General features: G+C 45.4%; 3 protein-coding genes across 4 annotated transcripts in view; all 3 read right to left on the bottom strand.

Moving 5' to 3' along the window:
• Positions 1 to 7108, bottom strand: part of abl1 (c-abl oncogene 1, non-receptor tyrosine kinase) — a 38185-nt gene extending 31077 nt beyond the window's left edge. For both annotated transcript variants that reach the window (XM_083670413.1, XM_083670414.1), the window contains exon 1: positions 5116 to 7108. In XM_083670413.1, coding sequence (XP_083526539.1) covers positions 5116 to 5248 — 133 coding nt within the window. In that variant the 5' untranslated portion in view covers positions 5249 to 7108. The remainder of the gene's footprint in view (positions 1 to 5115) is intronic.
• A 378-nt stretch (positions 7109 to 7486) lies between these two features.
• Positions 7487 to 11230, bottom strand: exosc2 (exosome component 2). Its single transcript, XM_083669817.1, has 9 exons — positions 11082 to 11230; positions 10533 to 10634; positions 10283 to 10328; positions 10036 to 10125; positions 9547 to 9612; positions 9248 to 9316; positions 8792 to 8968; positions 8467 to 8595; positions 7487 to 8112 (listed from the first exon to the last, which is right to left on the bottom strand). Exons 1-9 carry the CDS (start codon positions 11207 to 11209, stop codon positions 8032 to 8034), a joined length of 888 nt encoding a protein of 295 aa, XP_083525943.1. The 5' UTR covers positions 11210 to 11230; the 3' UTR covers positions 7487 to 8031.
• Positions 11231 to 16124: 4894 nt separating this feature from the next.
• prdm12a (PR domain containing 12a) lies at positions 16125 to 20409 on the bottom strand (the record flags this gene model as incomplete). The annotated part of the gene is made up of 5 exons (XM_083669970.1): positions 16125 to 16600; positions 17153 to 17267; positions 17854 to 18009; positions 18266 to 18456; positions 20190 to 20409. 5 exons carry the CDS (start codon positions 20407 to 20409, stop codon positions 16125 to 16127), a joined length of 1158 nt encoding a protein of 385 aa, XP_083526096.1.
• Positions 20410 to 25730: the final 5321 nt, after the last annotated feature.

Raw genomic sequence — 25730 nt, 5'->3', positions numbered from 1 at the left:
GTGGTGATGTCTTTGGATGAACCGTAATCTAGAAATAATTAACATCTTCATGGAAACTTCATAAAATGATGTCGGACATGGAATATATGTGTCCGCGAAATTGAATATTAATTGACTCATAGGATATAATGTTTCTCAGTTGATTCCGCGCATTTCAGCTATGTGGACATAAATATGTTACGTGAAATATATATATAGAATGAACTCAGAGTGGCGCCACAGCTGAATGTTGAAATGTGAAAACTCAAGTTTATTACAGCAGCTCATGAACTGCAGATCAGAATCAGAATCAGAATCAGAATTCTTTATATATTTGCACATACAGGAAATTGCCATCACTGTGTGGTTTGCTGTGTCTTTAAAACTCTCAAAACACAGAGAATCAAAGGATGAGGAAAGAGTGGACAGGAGGGTGGAGGAGGCTGCATCGGCAGATAGAAGGAAGAAGGATTCAACAGAGGGTAGGGAGGATAAGACAGAGGAAGAGAGAGAAGAAGGACAGAGACAGAGGAAGGATAGAAGGGAGAAGGATTCAACAGAGGGTAGGGAGGATAAGACAGAGGAAGAGAGAGCGGTGAGGGAGAGGGTACACAGGTTACGATGAGAGGATACAGTGTGGGTAGAGTCTGACTGGGAGGGGGTGGATTTGAGGGGAAGGGAGAAGGATACAAAATGATGGTCTGAGACTGGAAGGGGGGGTGACAGTAAGGTGGGAAGTATGGGAGGATCTGGTGAAGACGAGGTCGAGCTGATTGCCCGCCTTGTGAGTCGGAGGAGAGCGGGAAAGGGTAAGGTCGTACGAGGAGAGAAGGTCAAGACGAGTGAAACTTCTGACTGGATGTTGAAGTCACCTACTTAACCCAACAATCAGTTAACGACCAGCCTGTTTAAGTAATTACAAAGTTTCAGCCCCTCCCACAAGTACTTGACTTGGCTTCAAACACAGTCTATTCTCAACAGAAACTAGCACCCTAGGCTTCTGGCAGGACAGCGACAGTAACACACTGAGCAACATTGAGTCTAAACAACATTAATTTAACTGACTAGTCTAGAGACAGTTCACCACTGAAGTCAAAATGTACTTGTTTGCAGTGTGGAGCTGGCAGCCACTTAAGTGGTTAGAAGAGTTTCAGCCCCTCCCACGAATGCTTGACAGCGATTGGCCTCCTGCTGCCCTACAACCTCCTTGACTCTCACTCACCCACACCTTGTTCCTCATTCCTCTCTCTCTCTCTCTCCCCTCACATCCATCACTCTCTCTCTCTCTCTCTCTCTCTCCTTACATCCATCACTCTCTCTCTCTCTCTCTCTCTCTCTCTCTCCCCTCACATCCATCACTCTCTCATCTCTCATCTCTCTCTCTCTCTCTCTCTCTCTCTCTCCCCTCACATCCATCTCTCTCTCTCTCTCTCTCTCTCTCTCTCTCCCCTCACATCCATCACTCTCTCTCTCTCTCTCTCTCTCCCCTCACATCCATCACTCTCTCTCTCTCTCTCTCTCTCTCTCTCTCCCCTCACATCCATCACTCTCTCTCTCTCTCTCTCTCTCTCTCTCTCTCCCCTCACATCCATCACTCTCTCATCTCTCATCTCTCTCTCTCTCTCTCTCTCTCTCTCTCCCCTCACATCCATCACTCTCTCATCTCTCATCTCTCTCTCTCTCTCTCTCTCTCTCTCTCTCCCCTCACATCCATCACTCTCTCTCTCTCTCTCTCTCTCCCCTCACATCCATCACTCTCTCATCTCTCATCTCTCTCTCTCTCTCTCTCTCTCTCCCCTCACATCCATCACTCTCTCTCTCTCTCTCTCTCTCTCTCTCTCCCCTCACATCCATCACTCTCTCTCTCTCTCTCTCTCTCTCTCTCTCTCTCTCTCTCTCCCCTCACATCCATCTCTCTCTCTCTCTCTCTCTCTCTCTCTCTCCCCTCACATCCATCACTCTCTCTCCCCTCACATCCATCACTCTCTCTCTCTCTCTCTCTCTCTCTCTCTCTCTCTCTCTCTCCCCTCACATCCATCTCTCTCTCTCTCTCTCTCTCTCTCTCTCTCCCCTCACATCCATCACTCTCTCTCCCCTCACATCCATCACTCTCTCTCTCCTTACATCCATCACTCTCTCTCTCTCTCTCTCTCTCCCCATCCTCTGACCTACAACCGCCATGACTGTCACAGACCCTCCTTGTTCCTCTCTCTCTCTCTCACTCACATCCCTCTCTCCCTCTCTCCCTCTCACATCCCTCTCTCTCTCTCTGCTATTCCTCCATCCTGTCCCAGCGTTGTTTTCTCAAGGACAGGGAGAGAGGAAAGAAAACAGCATCTCCTCAACTGTCCTTTAGATACATTTACACACACCACTTCCACTTCCCTTCCTGGACCCCTCAACACCAGCCCAGCAGGCAGGGGAGGTGGTCATACTGGACCCCTCAACACCAGCCCAGCAGGCAGGGGAGGTGGTCATACTGGACCCCTCAACACCAGCCCAGCAGGCAGGGGAGGTGGTCATACTGGACCCCTCAACACCAGCCCAGCAAGCAGGGGAGGTGGTCATACTGGACCCCTCAACACCAGCCCAGCAGGCAGGGGAGGTGGTCATACTGAACCCCTCAACACCAGCCCAGCAGGCAGGGGAGGTGGTCAAACTGGACCCCTCAACACCAGCCCAGCAGGCAGGGGAGGTGATCATACTGGACCCTTCAACACCAGCAGGCAGGGGAGGTGGTCATACTGGACCCCTCAACACCAGCCCAGCAGGTAGGGGAGGTGGTCATACTGGACCCTTCAACACCAGCAGGCAGGGGAGGTGGTCATACTGGACCCCTCAACACCAGCCCAGCAGGCAGGGGAGGTGGTCATACTGAACCCCTCAACACCAGCCCAGCAGGTAGGGGAGGTGGTCATACTGAACCCCTCAACACCAGCCCAGCAGGCAGGGGAGGTGGTCATACTGGACCCCTCAACACCAGCCCAGCAGGCAGGGGGTCAGGTGATGCATGGACTTTATTGGCTTAGCCTACGGTATGGTATCAGAGGTCAGACAGGAAACCTGAGTCAGAAGAGCAGAGCACAATAGTTTTTCAACGGAAAGTTCAGGTAGTAGGCCAGGCCCACCTCCTTCAGTTTGATTCTGTTTTAAATCCCTTTGCTATGTTGTGCCCTAATCAACACCACTGAGGTTAAAATGTAACCTCAGTACAATCTAGACCAGTGATACTCAATCCTGGTCCTGGAGAGCCGCAGTGGGTGAGTGAGTGTAAGAGAGAGAGAGTGTGTGTGTGTGTGTGAAAAGATTTCAGAGCACATAATGTACATTACACAAAGGTACAGGCAGGGGGAGAGACAGGTCTTTGCTTGCCCCAACTCTCTCTCCCTTTCTCACGCCTCTCTCTCTCTCTCTCTCTCTCACTCTCCCTCTCTCTCTCTCTCTCTCTCTCAGGTTGCGTGAGGAGACCTGGGACTAAACCTGCCCGGTGAGAAGCTTTACCTTGGCTAGCGTGCTAGCTAGCAAACACTGGGCACTCCAGGAAGAACAACATGGGATGTGTGTGTGTGTGTGTGTGTGTGTGTGTGTGTGCGTATCAGTGTGTGAGAGTGAGTGCTGACATTGCCCTCCTCTCTCTCCATGACTCACATCCCTTCGTAACCTATCCAACTCATCACAGGAGGAAGAGAAAAAACACACAACAAAAACAACCCTGCCGCTGACCCTTGGCCAAACCCTCTCTCTCCACTTACTGGCAGCACCTTCCATTTATTTTCTTTCTTTCTTTTTTTTTTTATGACCCAACTGTTCTTAACCCCCATTTCATCCGCCTCTGGTACCCTCCTTTGTTGCGCAAGAGGACGACTCACAGGAAAATGGAGACTCCGTCCCACCAGAGCGGATCACAGTATTAAGGACACATTCAGTGTTATCTTTCCCTCCGTGACGCTCGGCTCAATAACATGTAGCAATCTGTTAAAAGGGCAGCGGCAGGTGTCAACCGAATCCCAAATGCCAAGTGTTCATTCCGGCGCAAGGCAAGCAACCGTCCAAATAAAAGGTGGCCTTATATCACACGGCTTACTGTCACCACCCGTGGCTGTTCGGTGTGTCACGTGTTCAATACGTTTATAGGTCTACATGAAACGTTGCCTTGACGACTGACTGTCGGAACCAAATGTGACATGGTAGACGCCACCTTCCCTGAACGCCAACTTTTAACCGTTTTAAATCTCAACCTCAATGGGGTGATGTCAGAGTTGGGCGGTATCCCAAGCATCCCACTTTACCCATGTGACACGGCCCAAGTAAACAACCAGCACAGCGCCAGACCCTTCACACCCATGTGACAGCGGCACGCAGACAGGACACTGATCATCAACTCCCCCGTGACGTACCGTGACCATCATTATCCTGTCTGCCACCATCACGCCCACACCAATCAACCCTGCTGCTTCCACCGCATCCCATTCTATTGAGCAGCGTAACACAAACAAGGCCAAACGTCAAGAGGAACCACTGGGAAAACCAGATGCAGGTGAAAGCCCAACTAAAAATATGTGTGTACGTTCCGTGTGAACTTGTCTCAGTCAACTTGGGATGCTGAGGCGACGGGGGAGAACTGAGGAGCGGGAGAGACAACAGTCCAGTAGTGAACAGAAAGAGAAAGACAAACGCGTGGTACCGGCATTAGGAAAGGGGGATTATTTGGACCCGGTTGAGTCATTTATTTAGGAACGATAGGAATTTCCCAAATAAATAAATGTCTAACGCGTGGACGCGACGGCAGTCTGTTGTTCTTCAAGTGAAGAAAAGCTTGCACACTCCCAAGAGTTTTATTCCACCACAAAACAAAGTTTTGGCCAACTGGTTGGGTACTAAAGCACCTGGGAGCAGCACATTCCACACACACAGGCCTTTCCTCATTAAATTAATATATATGCCATTTAGCTGACGCTTTTATCCAAAGCGACTTACATTGCAGTGAGTGCATACATTTCAGTATATATGGTCCCAGTGGGAATCAAACCCACAACCTAAGCATTGTTAGCGCCATGCTCTACCAACTGAGCCACAGAGGACCAATAAGTTAAGGATGTGCATATCTATTGTTTTGATCAAGTCTGATGTTCTTACCATGCACAGCAAAGACATTACAGTGTAGAGGTCCATGCCGAGACGTCTCCCTCCTCCCGGCCTTGATGAAGTGCAGCGCAGGCAGACTGGGTCTCCTCTGGTCCCCGACAAACTTCCCCGGCTGCTGCCCCATAAGGGCAGGGGGCCAGGCGGCAGCCTCTCCGGGGCTCCAAACTTGGGCTCTCTCACAGGGGCCGGAGGGCTGGGGCCAGGGGATGGAACGTACCAGGAAGCTGCGAGCGAGACCCCCCTCCTCAGTTAGATTGTCCTCTTCCTGTGTGTGTGTGTGTCACTGTCTGGGGGTGGTGGGTTAGGGAATGGGAATGGGAGTGGGACCCCCTCCGTGATGCAATTCCCCTCAGTCAGCGTGTCCTCTCCTGGCGGGGTGATGACTGGGAAGGGAAGGAGGATGGGGACGGAGACGGTCACTTCTGCATCCCACCTCACAGTCTTCAGATGGACAAGATGGCCGCAGTGGAGAACAGGCGGGCAGGTCCTCGTTCTTTCTCTGACACGTCTCTCTGGGTCATGCATCAAAGGCACTGATGTGTTTTAGAAGTCAGAGGAAGTCAGTCACATTGGTGGATACTAAGTGAAGGAAGCCTTTTTATAAGACTAAGGCACATAAATGCAATCGCTACTCACGAGGCAAAAAAATAACTCCTTTGCTTGGACTTGCTTTACAAGCGAAAAAAAAAGCAGGGTGTTGTGGCTTGTAAAAGTAACCAAGAGAGTTTTGCTACATTTTGGAAACTCTAGTTCTGGTCCCTGTAACTATCGAGGCAAATCTGATCTAACCTGCCTGGTCACATGAATACCCTGACTGTACTCTGGTCAAACCGTGCGGGTCATTTCAATATTGCATAAGGCCCTCTTGCTTCTCTCTGGGCTACATATGGCCTATGCTGCTTCAGAGTGGCAGGGTACCTGCCGTGATAACATGCCGTTTGTGTTCATGTACCCTTTAACTCACAGTATTAGTGTTCAGCACCATGCAATCCACTCATATGACAGGTCTGTCTGTATGTTTTGACATCTAAAGGACTGCTGTCACACTCTTCTGTGGATACCTTGATAGTGTGCGTCTCTCTCATAGCGGTCTTCTGTGGGCACACAACTTTATTCTCTACTTTATTGGCACCACAGACACTCAAATGTATAAATGCTATAGCTATAAGAACACAGTCATTCACATTAATATAGGCACAATTATTAATTGCCAACTAAACTGTCAGATAGTATGCAGCATCAGGAAGAGGATCTGAGTTGGCCAAGCTTGACCCCTTTCTATGCTTGACAATAAGGCACTTGTAGCACAGGCTCAAGTTGATGATGGACACTGGCTTTACCAACAACGACAAGGTATTATTTCAATGGTTTGAACACACTCCTATTCAAGATAGCTTACTAGCTGACTACTCGCAACTCCGTTAATAGTTAGGCATCTATACAGGAAGAGTGGTCGAGGTGCAACACACTTTGTTGCTATGCTACTTCTGGCTAACGCTAATGATGGAGCTAGCATTGCAAGCTAACTGTTGAGCTCTGGCTAGCTGGTGGTATGCAGCGCCAGACCCGTGAAGCGCACATAGGAACAGTCAACAGTTGGCTCGTCCTAGCTTGCTAACTACACAACAACCAGTGGTAGCTTTATGACAGTGGACTTTTACGCCTCGACCAAGACGCTCTTGACCACCCCAAATAGCTAAAGCTTTGGCACAATGTCCACCCAGCCCCTGGGATTCATTCCTCTTTCAAACTTCCGTGTCCACTTTCCGTCCTGCGGAGCCTCTCTCCGCCGTGCGCCCGGACCCAGGGCACTTTAACCGAGGCGCAGACTCCAAACTTCTCGCGTCAGCCAGTGCGCTGTCAGGCCGTTTTCGCTACCGCTTCTCAACATGTGCAACTGGCAAGCTCTTCGTGGCTATCCCCTTGGTTTGTGTACGTATGCACTGCTCTCACAGTAAAGTATGGGCTATAAACTTTGGTAAAATAGTCGTCGCCGAGGCCGCCATATTTCCGTACGCAAGGTGGTTTACTAAAATATGGGGGTGGAGATACGTTTGACGTCAAAGCGTGCGTGCGTGGGCTAGTAGAAGAGGCCCACAAACATCCATTGTGATGAGTCTGTACTCTCAATGTGGCAAGACTCAGGACTAGAGACTTGAAATGATTTTTCGATGTAGCATTATCAAATATCAATGCCCATACCCCCCACTCACTGCTGAACCCTTGCAAGCTACTTAGGCGACTGTACCATGCCATACTTCACACCCTTCATCCAAACATGTGTCTGTGAAAGCAGATCCTACAGGCATCAACCACATTGGCAAACCAAGGTTTCACACAAAGATAGCTTGAGACATTACTTTTGAGTATTTATTTTTTAGAAGACTAGACGTACAAAATAATACATTATCAACAGCCCAGTAATACAGCTCCATGTTAAACACACACAGACACGAGGAGTGTCCTTGGCTACAGAATGCAACAAAAAAAAAACATGACAGTAAAGACATTTTAAGTAATACTGTAGATCAATTGAAAAACCTCTCATACAGGAGTTTGGATTGGCAAACAGTTCATAGTTTGGTTTCCTAAACTAAACAATGTAGGAGAGAAATGCATTTCCGGATCAGGTTTCCTAGAACATTGTGTCAAAGGGATGTTATGCAGTCACGGGTGTCCTCTGGTTGAAAAGTGTGTTCAGTCCTCAGGCAGGTGTACAACCCTACCCTCATATGGTTGAGAACTTGGAATGAGGGGGGCATCCGTCCATTACAATAGGGTAGATGCTAAGCGGGATCCTTGGGACAACACTACCCTAAATGTCAGAGTCGGGCCGTCCCGGGCATCCCACTTAGCATTTACCATCATGATAAGATGACAGGAAGCAGGGGTCACCTTGTACAGTCCCTATCCCTCCTGCGCCAGCAGTTTCTGCCGTGTCACCATCACAATCTCCTCCATCACTTCAGGTTTTAAGATATCCTTGATCTAAAGTGGAAAGAGAGAAAAAAAGTTAAACTAACGGTGGATGAGTTAGGTCATTATCTCCATATGCAAATACTGAGCTTTGATTGTTACATTGCCAGCGCAATCTACTGCCATTGCTGGTATGTAACTGGTTGATAATCATTTTAATAATGGATATACTATGCAGTGATGCCTCATGTCGTGAGTGACAGTTCTTACAGGTAAACTTTTCGTAGTTTGGAACAGGTTCTTGTTGGGAATGACTTGGCGTACTGATCTACAGTGGCCGAGGAGCTGTGTCGTATAGAGAGGGTTGTTTCACTCCTTTTTATGTATCTGGTGATGTTCTTCCGCTGGTGTTCAGTGCAGTGTTACCTGGTGAGAGAGGGAAGACTCGTAGCAGTAGAGGACGCTGGTGTCGTACAGCATCACCTTGTGGGCCCCCAGGGCCAGCAGACAGTTCCTCAACCGCGAGATTACCTCCCGATCTGACAGAGAGATAGGCTGAGAGAGGAGGGAGGGGGAGAGAGAGAGAGAGAGAGAGAGAGAGAGAGGGGGGGGGGAAGGGAAAACAAGAGATGGGGAGATGGTAGACAAGGATAGAGAGTAAGGAGCATTGACACGGCAATGCTCCTTACAACACAACACAATCTAACAGACCTTTTTACACACACACACACACACACACACAGGCCCTCACCTCCATGCTGGTGTAGTATCCCCCAGCCTCCTCGTCCTGCTGTCCCGGGGTGGGGTACAGCCACACGTAGCCGTTGTTCCCCAGGATGACGGAGGCTCCGCAGGGCAGGTTGTGGAAGTGGCTCTTCTGTCTCTTGATCAGGGAGGGGGACAGCTGCACCAACACGCCTTGCCCCAGCTGAAAGGGGGGGGGGGGGGAATCACGGGGGAACGAGAGGAGCAGGGGAGAGTCAAACTTAGCCATTACTGTGCAGTGTGCTGACGTGTTGGATTCTTCCACCACATTTATTACTGAGTAACCTGTCGATGGCCCATTTGAAAAGCTGATTACACACACACACACACACACACACACACACACACACACACACACACACACGCACACGCACACACACGCACACGCACACACGCACACGCGCACACACACAATCTCTAAGAGTCAACTGCTGAATCGTACCTTTCCATACTTTAAACTGCGGGTGTGGAGAGAGAGAGCTCCGTCCGAGAACACAGACTGCACCTCTGCCTGAGTGTCAAGGGTCAAGGGAAACCGCCATCTTTTTAATGCACATCGGTGACATATGAATGGTCTCAGATGTTAACCAGATGTTAAGAGCGACACCGACCGTGGTGGATGCCACAATATGGCATTTTCAACAACAGGAATCTATCCACAATGAGACAGTCTTGTATTTTAGAGAACTGTTTAAGGGGTGGAAATCATGGGACTAATGTCAACCAGGCTGATTAGGATACACTGATGAGGTCCCCTTCCACAAGGTAGTCTCTCATGGTGAGCTCATCCTCTGCTGACCTCCTCCTCTAAGAAAGACAGAGAGAGAGAGAGAGAGAGAGAGAGAGAGAGAGAGAGAGAGAGAGAGAGGTGGAGAGGGATGGATAGATTGATGGCAAGAGAGAGAGAGAGAGAAATTGGAGTAATGTAAACAAAAGCCCAAATTATAGTCAAGTGCCTTCACACATCTTTTAAATGTGCTAGTGAACCAAGTGCCTTCACACATCTTTTAAATGTGCTAGTGAACCAAGTGCCTTTACACATCTTTTAAATGTGCTAGTGAACCAAGTGCCTTTACACATCTTTTAAATGTGCTAGTGAACCAAGTGCTGGGAAGCTGGAGGAGTACAATCCCTTTCTGCTAGCAGGCACACGAACAGAGAACACATGGTGCTTCAACACTTCCACGTGCATCGTTTCAGACAGCAGGTTCCACTGTGCACTTCCCTCACCAGCTCTCCTCCAGGCAGATTGACAGAGGACAGCAGCAGCACAGAGTCCAGTCTGGAGTTGGTCTCCAACTTCCAGCGCTTCTGCTGCACCTACACAGACAGACAGACAGACAGACAGACAAACAGTCATACAGACAGTCAGGTCTAACCAGGAGTATCAGACTACCCAGTATATGTATGTCATCATCAGGTTTAGCCACTGTTGTTAGCCCCGTGTCATTCAACACCTCAAACAGAAATGACATACCTCTGTGATCCTCCCAACAATGACATCTCCGACCTCCCCATTGAACCTGGGAATCAAAACAGAACAACATGGCACAACAGTGATCGCTATCAATGTAACCAATATTAACAAATGAGTTTGTTGAAAGAGAAGGAAGACAAGCACTCAGGGACTTGGTGATACAGACAATACTAGCAGATCTGCCTAAAGGTAACCACTGAGATGGGCTGAGGTCCGACAACACAGTCCTGGGACCCCACGGTCCTCTTACCTTGTCTTGAGGGGTCGTACACAGATGAGTTTGTTTACCCTCTCAACCTCTCCAGCCACAGAAGCTGTGAGTTTCTCTTCATCCATGTAGGTGCCATGACCCCTTGACAGAAAAAACAACAACAAAAAAACAGCATCATCATCACCATCATACCATATTGTAACTCACTCAGATACTGTGTGTCCTCTAGACCTTCAGTGCCTGTTTGTCAACATAATGTAACATTACAGCAGTCATAGATAAACCAGATTGTGCATGTAAACCTAAATCTAAATGACAGAAACGATTATGGGGTATACAGTATTCACTTTTGCTTCGGGAATAGACTGGCCAGTAACTAGCTAGTTGATAGAAAGTTAGATGCACCAGTCATAAAAAGACCATCGATGGTAACAGCTTGCATGAAAACTGTATACTGCAACAGGTCATATCTAAGATAAGCAAACGGATTTCTTTACGGCAGATAGCTACAGTCAATGAATAGGAGCATGTCTGGCGCGGATTGTTGACATCTTCGCCAGATGTTTACAGCTTTAGTCGTAGACGTACCTCATAAACCCTGTATCTGACGTGATCACATCCCCGGGAACAACTAGATCTTTTCCATCCAAAGCGGATATGGAGTGTGATAACGACACCTGATTCCGAATAGTTGGTAATCTCATGTCCGCAGCCATGCTTTCTGCCTTCTTCTGACAACTCCACCGGCGCTTTTAAATGACGTCATTGAAAGTTAAGACAGTAGCCGCTGTACTTATTTTCCAGTTTACTGATCATTATTTTTGTATAAATTTTTCCGTTTGCTTCCATACTTCGTATTACATTTGAGTACATGATACATGAGTACAACAACTCGTGGTATCTTTATAGCTTTGCAAATAAAAACATTGCTATTTGCAGAAGGGGATGCAAAAGCGGTCAATGATGTTTTCTTAAGTATCTTGCGCCATCTTGTGGACTTGAAGTGAATAAGAGTGAGGTACATCGTAGGGACTGAGGGCAACCTCACGGAAGAACGAAGTTGAAAAAATACAGCAGTTAGCATTGTGAACAGCCCTGGTTTTACAATTTCTTTGAATTAACCTCTGAGTATGTTCCAAATACTCTTTGTACTATACAGTGTTTTGAAATTCCTGTGATCCCCTGACAAACAAGAAACATTACATTACAGATTAAAGTGACCTATTTAGGAGGAGTAGCGTATGCAATAACCTAACATAAAAACACACAAAAGCACAAAGAGTAAGATCTGTTAACATTTATTAAACATTAATAACATTTATTGAACATTAATACCACACAATAGCCTTCTTAAAATAATCAGTGACACTTATGACACTTAAATCAAATATTGTGATTCTGATATTGTAAAAAATAAACATTCAACACTATTATTGACTATTAAGACTATTATTGCCATAAGTAGACTTTAGTTGTGTGTCCATGTAGTGTTGAAATAGAACCTCTTGTTCTGGGCAGGACACTCACTCTCTGATCCTGACTCTCAGGACCTCTCCCTTGCCTGTCTTCGCCTCTTGGGAGGTCTGGGCTGGGGCCGGGGCTGTGGCCGGGGCCGGGGCCGGGGCCGGGGCCGGGGCCGGGGCCGGGGCCGGGGCCGGGGCCGGGGCTGGGGCTGGTTCTGAGCCAAGGGCAGGGGCCTGGGTCGGAGCCTCTGGAGGGGTTGGATCATGGCTCTTCTAGGACGGAGAACGCGTCTCATCTCTCCTGCCTGGAGTGTGCTGGTGCCACGCTGGGAACCACCATCATCCCTGTCATCATCCAACCCATCATCCTCTTTGGCTCTCCTCTGGGACGAGGCTCTGGCAGCTGAGGACAAGGAGGCAGAGACTCCTCCTGTGGGAGGGGAGGCAACAGGCATCCTCATTGTAAAGGGAGAGCTCTGGAGATGGAGGATCCTCTCCTCCACGTAGAGGCTTCTGTATAGGAGGCTGCAGCCCTGCTGGACTGGAGTTAGGTCAGGCTGCGTCCAGCTGTGCATCAGGTGGGCTTGTAGGGAGGCCAGGCTGACGTGGGTCATCCCACACCTGGCACACTGGATCAGCCCACCACCATCACCAGGGAGAAAGGGGGAGGAGGAGAGCACGAAGCCAGCCTGGAGGTGCTCAGTGTTAGGCATCCCTAGTTGCTGTTCATGGGCACTCAGAGAGGGGTTGTTATGCAGAAACCTGGTCTGGTCTGGTGCACCGAACACTAGTTTAAACCCTGTAGGTGAAAGACGTCAGTAAAGATATCAACCTCTCTCTCTCTCTCTCTCTCTCTCTCTCTCTCTCTCTCTCTCTCTCTCTCTCTCTCTCTCTCTCTCTCTCTCTCAAACACACACACACACACACACACACACACACACACACACACACACACACACACACACACACACACACACACACACACACACCAGGCTCCTACCTGAGTAGCTGCCCATATTGGAGGCTACAGAGCGGTGGGAGGTCTGGGCATTGTCCTCCCAGGGCCTCCAAACGCCTCCAGAGCTCCCAACAATCGCTGCTCCTTGAACATAGAGGTCAGGACGGTGGAGTTGGTCCTGAGGTAGCGGTGCTGGAGAGCCATTACTGCGAACAGGGCTACTTGGTGCCCTTTCAGTACCAGAGGAGCTCATTCCAGATAACAACTCTGTTGAAAAGAGCGATTCTCTTCAGGCTACATTTTTACTGTCCCTCCTAAAGACCTCTTCACCCCCCACTACCCCTCTGTACAATTCCTTTTACTGTTAATAATACAACATTTATAATAAAAAAATAAATAAAGTAATCCTTCCTTCTTCTAGTATTGTGACTGCCAATGGCACCTTTAGACAAATGACAAGTAAGTTTGGATAAAAGCGTCTGCTAAATGTCACACGAAATGCTACACGATAGCATACGGACTAAAAGTCTCAAACATTCTGTCAGGAAATTAAATAGAATGATTTTCTAAGTGGGATATATCTTTAAACTATTAGGAAAAAAGTCTGCTCAATCTTTGGAAAATTAGAATCAAGTGAATCAATAAAACAATAAAAAAAAATCTATATAATATCCCTAGGCCTACCTGCGTCTCCGAGATAATCTGACATAGGTTGAAAAATGTCGGCGGAGGTCGTGATCACACGTCTGTACTTTATCACTAATGTTTGTGTTATGAAAATAGCGTTCTTTGGTGAAAAATATAGGCTCTATGTTTGGTTCTGATTCATTATGTCGTGACTTAGTTTAAATGTTGTTTTTGCAACAAATAATTCTATCTCCATGATGTGAAAAACAACATCCCATTTTATTTATTGGAATCCTCCATTACGTCACAGTTGACTTGTATTATTTTTTTTCAATGTTTTCCCCAGCAAACAGAAACAAACATGGCTATTTTTCACCGAGAAACGATTTCTTAATTCATAACACAAACATTACTGACGAAAAACAGACGTGTGACAGTGAATTCTGCCGACATTTTCAATAGCATGCTCAATTAGAAATACATAGGAGTCTATTTTTCTCTTGAATTATTTTTTGCAAACTTTGGAAAGAAAAAAATCCTAATGTTTGAATATTGTACCAGATTTAATTAGATTCTCTAATATAATTGTTATCTAATTATCTAGATTAGATTAGATTAGATTCAACTTTATTGTCATTGTGCAGAGTACAAGTACAGAGACAACGAAATGCAGTTAGCGTCTAACCAGAAGTGCAAAAAAAGCAGAAAAGTGCAGTGTGAACAATATATACAGGTAGTGCAGTATATGAGCAGTATAAGTAGTGCAGTATAAGTATAAGTATAAGTAGTGCAGTATAAGCAGTATATGTATTAACAGTAACATTATAAGCAGAATAAATATAGAATGCAGTATGAACAGTATAAGCAGCATATGAGCTGTATAAGCAGTGCAGTATAAGTATAAGTATAAGTAGTGCAGTATAAGCAGTATATATGTATTAATAGTAACATTAAAGCAGAGTAAATATGGAATGCAGTAGAGCAGTATCTAACATCCTAATGTGATGTGAGCTCTTACCTGCAACATTGACTGTACTGTAGGCCTGTGGCAGTTGGCAAACTATACACTGAACAAGTCAAATCCATAAATCTCTCCGATCTGATTATTTCAATAGCTCAACCATCATCTGGCTTGAGTTCTCATGCAACAGACCTCGTCGTCCCTGTGTGGACACCTCTGGGCCACACTGGTGCCTTTGGACCCTACCAGTCTGGTCCCTCAGCCCTGAGGCTGCTGTCCCTACCCTCACTGCTTCTCAGGGACTCTCCAACAAGGGGAACTCCTCAGGTGAAAGGGTCTCTTTTCTCTTCCTAATATTGTGTTCATCTTGTGGAATAAATATATATAGATAGTCCAACTGCTGTCCAGCCGCTGCTGTCTGTTACCATGTTGTCCTTTTCTTTACTATCTAACAGTTGGTTCCTCTTCATTGACAGCTGGGACCTCGGCTGCAGCTGGAGCGATAGTTGGAAGCTCTGGAGGCATCTGGAGCCCTGGGAGCCCAGAGTGAGAGCTGTGAGTCCTGCTGGTCCTGCTGGTCTTCAGGACAGAGACCAGGCTCTCTACTATGTGCCTAACCTTGGCCAGACATGGTCAGCCTGTGGTAGATCTGGTCGGCCTGGTCGGTGAGACGACCACACCGACCGATAATAGGTTGTTATTTATAAGTGTTATTGATAATTCTATATAGTTGGTAGGAATGGATATCAAATAAATTATATTAATTATTATATGGTGTCTCGTGTCCTTGTGCATTTTCATTCACTGTTGAAACACATTGAAAAGCCGACTCTCCCCAGCCACGCAATCTGATATGGGTAAGACTTCATTATATTGCCTTATGCAAGTGAAGGCAGAAAAGCAGACCTGTTAATATCATTATTTTATTTAGAATATAAAGAAAGCACAAATGTATTTACATTCACAATATACATACGGTTCAGAATTACACAACGCTTTACAGGAATGTACAGATATAAAGTGACAATTTAGTTTACAGTGTGGGGTTTTGATATATCTCAAATAGATAGTACACTGATGCTCTCCAATTTATAATTCAGTGAAATTCTCTTTTTGTTATTTTATGTAAAAAACAAAAACATTTTCTCCTGAGTTGATAGGACTATGATAGGATAAACAGTGGGGATAATAATTTAATGAAAAATCCCAAACAGCAAATTCTGTAGCAGGGTAGAATTACATTGAACATCTGAAATGCAAATTAGCGAAAGCATTCCCGACCAAAGTAGTACACTTGATTACCTTACGTGTTGTGTTCTTACAATGATGTGTCGTCATGAATGACAGGTCAGTTTTAATATACTCTTAGGCCCTTCATTCATTAAGTCTTGCTCAGGGTCTCCATAGGCATGAGTAGAACAGTTTCCTTTGGAATCAGAAACAATGTTGATCATAACATTCTGTATAATGGGACCACTATGAACAGAACACCCAGAAGGAAGCCTGGCCAGACTAGCGTGTAAATAAGGCAACTAGTTAATGAAACAGTCTGAGGGGGGTGTCGGGGTAAAGTGCAGTGTTGTTTGGATGAGTGAGTCTCTCTCTCTCTCTCTATCACATGATCATAGCACCATGGTGGGGATGTGGTGCACCATGGGCATCTGGTGTTGGAGTTGGTGTTGGTGTTGTTGGTGCTGGGGGAGGCTGCTCATCTGGGGGGGAGGGGGGGACTCTTGTGCGGCGGCTTCGCTGCTTGCCGCCCCCCCTGGCCGGTGCCTGGCGCTCTTCTGGTGCGCCCGCAGTCCCGCCAATTGGGAGTAGGCGCTCTGGCACACGTGGCACTTGTAGGGGCGCTCCCCGGTGTGCAGGCGGACGTGGTTGCGCAGCGTGGAGGACTGGCTGAAGCGGCGGTTGCAGAAACGGCAGACGAAGGGCTTGTCCAGGGTGTGGATGCGCATGTGGGAGCGCAGGTTGCTGCGGGAGTTGAAGCCTCGGTGGCAGATGGTGCAGCGCATGCGGCTGGCCGTGGACGAGGAAGAGGACGAGGAGGAGGAAGAGGGGGAGCAGGAGGAGGAGCCGTCGCAGGAGTGTGAGTCCTCTGAGGAGGGGGAAGAAGAAGAAGAAGCAGAAAGAACATGAGTTGACTCATGAGTTCAGAAAATAACTGAACGATGCCGCGTTGAACTGCCTGGGAATGCTGTCGACACAGACTATGGATAGTGAGTCAGATTAAATACTTTGAGCTCGAAATAAACAAATGTAAGAAATAAACTGCTCTTTTTCTTTTCCAGTAACCCTGTTTCCACGAACAACATCATCATTCAAGAGATCTGAGATCCTAAAGACTCAATGAAGCCCTGTAACAGTAGCCCACTGGCGGTCACACCTCCACGACCACCAGCCCCACAATAGGGCTTTATTAGTCAGATAATGATCAGGCTCTCTAAGCAGCCACAACGGCCATAGACACATTCAACAGAGCTGAAGAGGTAATGAGTGCCCTAATGACCTCATTGTCTGTTTAATGGGCTCTGATAGGGATCTACACAGAACACCCCCCCCCCCTTTCCTCCCCCTTCCTCCCCTCCAACCATCTCCCACCCCCCACCCCTCCCCTTTGTAGCCTCCAGGAAAGAGCCAAGAGCCTCACCATTCCGACTCTTCTTCTGTTGCTCGTCCTCTACACCAGGAACACCGGGAATTCCCAGGAAGGTGTTGTGGGAGTTTCCGTACCACACCAGCAGCTCCTGGTCTGGAGGGATGGTCTGGGGACAGCAGGAGAGGGAAAAGGTTAGTAATGAACAGGATAAGGGGGACGTTGTATTGTTGTGTCTGACTGGACAATATAACTCATCTCTGCCCACTAAAAGCTGACAGGCTACTCTCAGTCAGCCCCTTGCAATCTTGGGAATGAACATGAAGAGTCAAATGTGTAGTTCTTTTTCTAGCCAGCAGGTGGTGCTTTTCAGCACTAGGTGGCAGGATGCCCTGACAAAATCTCAGGTATGGCTTGGGGATATACCCGGGGGTCAGATTAGAAAACACTATCCAACACTTAGATTTTAGATTTAGAATAAGCATCCCTCATTGAAGAACTTACTTCAGTCATGAGGTCTGCCATACAATAGCATGTTATTATCTACCTTTGTGTAGGTTCAATGTCAAAGAGTTTGAATTGAGGGTTTTGTATGTCACATTCATATTGTTGTAACGTGGGTGTGTGTTTATATCTATTTATTGTACAGTCAGTGTAATGTGACCATGTAAAAATCACTTAACAATAATAATAATAATAATAATAATAATAATAATAATAATAATAATAATAATAATAATAATAATGTGTCTTACCTCCATGGCCTTGTAGAAGATGCTGCTTCCGATCTGAACCACCTCCAGGTTCTGCTCCTGCTCGTTGCGGGCGCACTTGATGTACGTCATCCAGCTGCGGTGGTCCTCCTGGCTGGCATCGATGAAGTAGCGCACCGTGCCGTCCGCGTTGAACACCTGGGAAGGAACGGCAAGAGGTTGTAAGAGTATGTACCTATGAATCCATCAACCACCTGTAACCGACCTAATGGAGCGTCTGATAGGTGTGTAGGGCTGCGGAACAATATGCGATACGAGCCCGCTCGCATCCATCTAAACATCTAAGTCCAATTTAGTTTCTGTTTGGACTAAACTACAGCGGTATTCTCCTGCCCTGTCTCAATGTAAAAGCATCGGGCATTTGAAAGGACTAAATCTTAGTCAAAATCCTCACCTCCCACATGAGGTTGTTATTCTTGAGCAGGTCTACGTGTTCAGGAGAGATGACCCGACCCGTGAAGGCCCCCATCTCTGTACCCGCTTTGATCCAGTTCTTGGAGAAGATGCCCAGACCCTCCCCAGGGATAGAACTCTGGGCGATGATGACCTCACTGGGCAGCACCAGGCTAGACAGCTTCTGGACTTCTGTGAACAGAAAATAAATCGTTAGTTGTGTTACACAATTCATTGGATTATTGAACTGGGTGAAATGATTCAGGCTGGAATAACAGTGTATAGCTTACCCAAACTATAGAATTGGCTTCATAAAAAGGGGCTGAATTTAGACATTGTGCTTTAACAAAAAGTTAATTCCTTTATTGTGAAGTTTGCCTAAGAATCAAATTCTAAAGGGTTGATATTTATATCAAATGAATCATTTCCCACAGCATAATGATTTTATAATAATCTTAGGAATTTGAGAATTTGTAAAATAAAAAAAATAACAGGGTGGTCTTCAATGGTTATCTAATCGTTATGCTGCTCACGAATGAGGTAGTTAACATTTGGGAATATGCCTAACACAGTAAATAGATTGCATCTTATTTTGGTAAGGTTATTATTTAGGCTAAATCTTATCCACTGTTTAATTCGATTAAATGGATGAATTGAAAGTTATTGTTGAAAAGAAAAACCCCTCGGAAAGCATTTTCATCCTCATTCAAAACGTGAAAAAGAAAACTCTTGCGTTTCTTTAATGTCAAAATCAAAGACATTTTATTTGAGACTGCGAAAAGACGGTCCGAATAGAGGTTAAATGGTCTTCTATTGCTCAGGGGCCAGCAATTCGTCATGCTTCAGATGTGATATTCATTAAACGATACTGGAAAGAGACGGCTAATTCCAAATTCATTATCCTTTTAAGAACTTTGTAGCAATAAATTTGCGCTGAATGAAATGAGGACTTGTTTAAAAGACCCAGGAATTTCTCAAACAAAAAAATGGAAAGGCGATTAGACGGCTGACATGGTATGAAAGGCAATAGAATTAGCCTTCACGGTGCATTATCTGAGGAACAGCGATCTTTTAAAGCGAGAGAAAGAGAAAAGCTCCAGAGCCCCATAGCTGCCAAAGGAGGAAAAGAGACTGTCCGGAGATTGATGAATGCGGGATAAAACCCGGGACATCTTAAAGAAAGGGAACCTTTCTCTCCCTTCGGTTTAAGTGGAAACTTTCTCAGGTCAAGCACAAAGTTAACCAAATGAATTTAATACCCTTCGTCTTTCAGTCAGCCACAGTTACACGCCTAACAAGTTTCTAAATGCGAGGTCTCAAAGCACAAAATGGGTTAATGCGTTAAATGGGTGGAAATAAAAGGGGCAAAGTGGGAAAATACGGGAGAACAGTAATGAGAAAGTCACGGAGACCTTGGGAAGAAATCTAGAACAGAGAAGAAGTGAAGGTTCCCACTTTTTTTTTGGTTCGTTCTCAATGACAGCATGGGCCGGTTGGTGATGCGACCTCACCGATGGTCTACGTGTTGAATAGACTACATTATGACTAAAGGACTATTTTACGCATTTTAGTCAATTATTGTCAGCAAGAGAGACATTTTACTGCTTTGATAACTGAGCAAGCTATTATGAAATAATAAAAAAGAAATGTTTAATTTATAGGTATTATGACGAGAGAGAGAGAGACGCTAATTTCAAATGAAGTTAAAACGCCAATCAAACGGTTTGTAAGGCTATTCGACAGATAAACATAATATGAATAATTTGCTCTGATAATTTGTCCCATCATCAAATGTACATCTTAAATAGGAACTGTTTTGAAACATGAATAGCATAACAAACAGGCACATTTCTAAACAGTTAAAAAAATGCACCGAAATAGAGACAAAAATCGACAGATAATCCTAACTGCATGGGGCAACCTACCTCCGGCGAAAGATTGCGCGAGGACCTCCGCGGTGAACGCCGTTCTGGGGCTGATGCTGTTCTGCCGCTCCTCCATAAGGTGTTCCCCGAGGACGTTCCTCCACCGTCCGTACAGGAAACTATGCAGAATGTCTGAAGTGATGATTTCAGACAAACACCGACTCTGACATTTAAATCCAGACTTCAGCGCTAAAGCATCTGCAGGTAATACCGAGCCCATGATGATGTCTCAAATGATATTGCAAGCCGCTATTTGGCTGTAGGTAATAACGCAACAAGCCTCTGAATTGCAAAGTGGATATTCTCTCCCGTGAGACGGCTGTGTGGAAAATGTTCCGTCCTCTCCCAGTGAGGGTCCTCTTTATAAGTGGCTGGTCTGACCCCTGTCTAATTAGTTATTAATGACACTCCCCTTATGGTTTGGACCTGCGCCACCAGAAGAAAAGCAGTCTCTATTAGGCGACCCTCCCCTTTCAGAGAGAGAGAGAGAGAGAGAGAGAGAGAGAGAGACGGGCAGTGTGTGTGTGTGTGTGTGTGTGTGTGTGTGAGAGAGAGAGAGAGAGAGAGAGAAAGAAAGATTGAGAGAGAGAAAAAGAGTGAGAACAATAAGTTAGTCAATACTCAGCAATATCACCTCTTTACTGAACACTTCTCCTGCCAAATTGAACACTTCTGACGAACAATACAGGAAATGCACTCAATTTAGGGGGAGTATCAATTTTTTCAGCATGTGAAAGTTACTGAACAGCAAGCAACCAAAATATTTTCCTCAATCAATTATCGACGGAGTGATGTCCATATACTAGATTGCCTTTCTAAAACGTATTCCAAAAGACAATAAGGCACAAACATCCTACAAATTGTGAAAATCATAATGTAAAGCCTACATTCATTATGTCCCGAAGAAATGCAGGTGTAAATCCATGGCAACATTATAAGCACCATTTTTATGGTCTTGGTTTATTCTGCGTGTATAGGTGAAACCTGTTCTAATGAAAAAGCAATTCAGAATGCAAAATACAGGTTTTTATATTCCATTCATAACGCGAAAGCACAATGCATGTATTTGAGAGGCAATCTCAGCATTAGCGAACATTGTACAGAAACAAAATGCTGTCAACTCCAAACTTATCTACGGGGGTGTTCAACAATTAGTTAAAAAGTTTGACTGTCATCAAAAATTAGGTCATTCGGTCTGGGAGTTGCTTAAACATTTTTTCTCAGGCATTTCGTATTCATGTGGTCCTGGCAATATTAATTTTCCTGTGGGGAGTTATAAGCGCGGGAATAATAGAATAGAAACAAGCCCAACGTGCTTTGCCGCATTGTTCCCATGCAAAAAATGCAAAGCTGCCTTGACGTGCACGGTTCACTTTTCTAGCCCTTGTTGAAGTAAGCGGTTTAATATTCATGGATGTTCATAGCCCTCTGTATATCGTGACAGCGTTTAGATTAGTATATACAGCCCTTTCTTCTCAATAGCCACAGTTCTCTCTGTTTTTTCCTCTCCATTTTTCGAGCCTGATGGACTGGGGGTAAATGGGCAGTTTTCCTTCTCTTCCAGCAGAGAGAACATCTTTATTCCATCCCCGGCTCACGGGTTTCCTATTCACATGCTCTCCAAGTAATGTCAGGGGCCTGAAAAGTGCTGCAAATCAATCTTTCATGGTGTTTTGAGGGCAATTTGACATCCATGCACTCCTCTATTCTTCCCAACAACTACAAGGGGATGGTCCGAAAATCTGGACAAGTTGGTCTCTCTCTCTCTCTCTTTCTCTCTCTAAACGAATGTGGACTAGCAATCGAATGGAGAGAAAAAAGAAGATATGGATTCTTAATAGAACATAAGAACGGGGCGCTTAGAACGCAGAGATAGTGAAAAGGAAAGGTGAGTGACAGGGCACGAAAAAAGATTACTGTGAAACAGCTGCTTTTTATAGGAGGGGCCCCTCCTACATTTGTGTCTCTTTCCCAGATGAAATTTCTCCCCTCGCTCAATAGGGATTCGTTCTCATAGATTGATTTACTTGTATTGCATTTCAAGCGTTTATTGCACTAAAGAGGCTTCAGCTCTGAACTAAATGGCGAGGCCGTGGAGGCGGGGCCTGTCTTTATTAAAAGGGAATTAAATGAATTGAAATGAGGTAACGCATGGATTTGATTTGCTTATCTATGCATTAACCTATGGCATTCTTTATGGCTGGTAAATCCAAGGACATGTCAAGATTCGCCAATCACGCCGCTCTATCATTCTATTGAAAAACTATTTAGGGTTACTATTTTCTTAATTTAAAGCTTGTCAAACAATAGCTTTTCATTATCAAACAATAGATTTATTTCGAAGATAAAATAATCGTAAAAAATAAATGTAATATATTGAATGAAAATGTAGTGCACAATAAAACGAATTTAAAAAGCTCAATTTAATTAATGCAATATATTTTAGACAAAACAGGGGGTCTTTTTGAGAGGGTGTAAAGGCTCTTTCAAAAAAGGCTAATGAATAATTATCACAAAATCTAGTGTTCAGAGTGTAGCCCTGTTATATAATCCCACGCTAAAACAAAATGGGTTGCCTTTTCTGATATTCCCATTCAATTGAAAGTCAATTTTAATTTAGCCAACATCATTTTAGAATTTGGCTGTGGGTTATTTATTTTAATAATACAAATATATAAATATAAAGTTTCAGACTTTTTGAGCGAGCATAAGTAGTTAAAACTCGATCACGAATATCCAAAATACAATTTTCAAAAGACCAAAAACAATTATTCAAAAAAAAAAAGTATGTTGCTCGATTTAAAGATCACCCTTTGTAAGAAACAATATCCATTTTCATATATGCTGATATTTTTCTTATACAGCAGTTATTTTGATATTCCAATACACTTCACATTTCAGTCAGAGAACCTTCTCTGATTAAAACGGCCTTCTATCATTCAGAAAGGACAAACATCCACGCAAATGAAACTCGATGAAAGAGAAGAGCCACTGGCCCTAAACCCACAGCAGCGATTCCACTAATAGCTGCTAATAATGTAATGTTATCTAAACCTTCACTTGTAATACATACAGTATACGGTAACGATTGCCCATACACCTCTGTCGTATTAACAAGCTGTTAGAGAATATGCTACTTCACCTAATTGCATGATAATGGAGTTACCACATCAAACACGTAATATATACCCCACAGCAACTATCCCAACCTGGTAGTTGTCATCAGTTTATAAGCTGACTCATTCATCTGACTAAAAAACCTGCTTGCTACTGTATAACATCAGCTGAGAGACACTGGCAGACGTGGATCCCCTGGGATCCTCCTCAGAGTCATTAAAAGGAGATTAAGGTAGCTCCAGCAGCATGGTGCATACTGTAGATCGGCTTATCTGCAGGAAAGGTGAGAGAGGTTCAGTCCCTCCCAAAAGGGCTTTCCCCTGAATGCGGGATGGGACAGGGGGGCAGGACAGAACACCTGCTTAACGAAACTGGAGCCTCCAAGACGGGGGCCACTGGGAGGAGAGTGTGTGTGTGTGTGTGTGTGTGTGTGTGTGAGGGGGAGAGAGAGAGAGAGTATGTGTCTCCGTCCAACTCTTACGAAGAGCACAGAAATTCAACATCCAAGTCTCTTCGTTGACACAGCAAACACCACTGTTTAAAACTGTTCCAAGGGGGCAGACAGTGTCGTCGTCGTCGCCCCCCCCCCTCTACAGAAATCGCTGTGGGCAGATATGACTAGAGCACAAGAACCTCCCTAATCATCCTCTCTCTGCTCAGAGAGGCCCTTAATAAATGAACGCAATCAAAACCAATCAGGAGGCCTCGGTGATGCTGCCTCTATAATTAAAACACTTATGTTTAAAAAAGGAGCCCAATTTATACGATGAACCATCATAAAACGCTCTCAGTTCACCTCATCATATCTGACTCAGAGTGTCGGCCCCTTCCCCAGTCCAGCAGTGAAAGCAGAGATGGAACCGCTGTATAAACAGATCAATATGACCCATTGAATTGAATAAACTATTCATTGCTGTATAGAACTGCTATTCAGGGCCGAAGCTGTGAGCAGTGAATGAGCCTCCAACACAATACCTAAAGAGACTGTCCAGTCCACATCGCATCACAGTGAAAAAAAAAATAAAAAAACATCAAAAGGAATCCCTGCTCAGCATACATACCAAGCACATACAGTTGAAGAGGTAGTTTGGCCTACAGGGATTAGGTTAGGAATACAGCAGCGGAGGGATCCTTTTCAACCTGAATGGTCCTTTAAAGAATAGCCCCTTGATAGCCATGTCTCTGGACACGGTGCCGGCCGGGGTGAATCTGGGAACCACGACGTCATGACGCTGCGGCCACAATGGACCACCAGGCCAGGGACGTCCACGGGGGCATCATATTAAAGAGCAAGAGGATCAAAATCAAGGGCTGGATTTGGAAACAGCTGCACAGAATCAATGGGAGGTGGGACGGGGGGCAGCGCAGAGGCCGTGCTGGGCAGGAGCCCCCCCCCCTGTGGAGAGCAAAGATGTGAGATGACAAAGATGCTCAATAACATTGGGACAGGGACAGGGACAGGGATAGGGACCTGGACAGGTTCCACAAGGGAGGGGGACAATGAGAGAAGAGCACAACCGCGAGAGCAGAGAATTACTGTAATTATGAAATCAACTATTTTGAGCATCCACAAATACAGTATAGAGAGAAACAGATGGACAGTATATTGTCGATGCTTTGTAAACAGTAGTGATTTTTCTTTGACTACTAAAATACCGCTTTCTAATATGAATCAGATAGAAGGTATTATTCTCTCCTGTACCAAAGCAGAGCAACTACAGAACATAAAGCTGTCTATCTTTGGCACATATAGGCTTCAATACAGGGTCAGGATCGAGGAGGAACTCCAAAATGAGCGCCTTTGCTGCAGGATGTTAGAATTGTGAGCCAAAAGAATATTCTATTCCAGGGCATTTCTCGTCTCCAGTTTCAACGTGCTGACTCCCTGTCATCGTTTTAAAATGCATAGGAGTGGTGTAAGCCTTGGCGAGAGAGGGGGAATTTTTACCATATTTCTTACACCAGTTTAACGCTTCTAAAACCATGAACGAGTGCACAATTCGGTGAGAGAGCTAGAGAATTCTACCTCATGACATCAGCCTACTTACACTTCGCTCGAACACAAAGAGTCGAGATGCATTTTCAGAGGACCTCAACCGCACTCCCTCTCCTCCATCTCAGTTTATGACCACCTTTGAGACTACAACATAACATGACTCTCATCTGTATTTAAAATCCCACTTAGAGGGCCATTATCCTCATGACTTTATGGTTTCTGGCCTCTCCACTCTCAGTATTCAATTAGCGGGACTTGGTGGTTCATAGTGGATTAATGGCCGGCCTGCTGTTGATGCTGATCACCACCACCACACAGGCAAATGGCTGTTCAAGTGATGGACTCACGTCTGTCAAACTGCTGTTTCAATACCAACAGACCTCACAGCTTCGAAGCCCATCATCGCCTGTCCACTCAATTGAGCAATC

The sequence above is a fragment of the Argentina silus genome (genome assembly GCF_951799395.1).
Source record: "Argentina silus genome assembly, chromosome: 5".
Taxonomy (NCBI): Eukaryota; Metazoa; Chordata; class Actinopteri; order Argentiniformes; family Argentinidae; genus Argentina; species Argentina silus.
The sequence above is the reverse complement of the archived record's forward strand: the minus strand, read 5'-3'. Positions and strand labels throughout refer to the sequence as shown.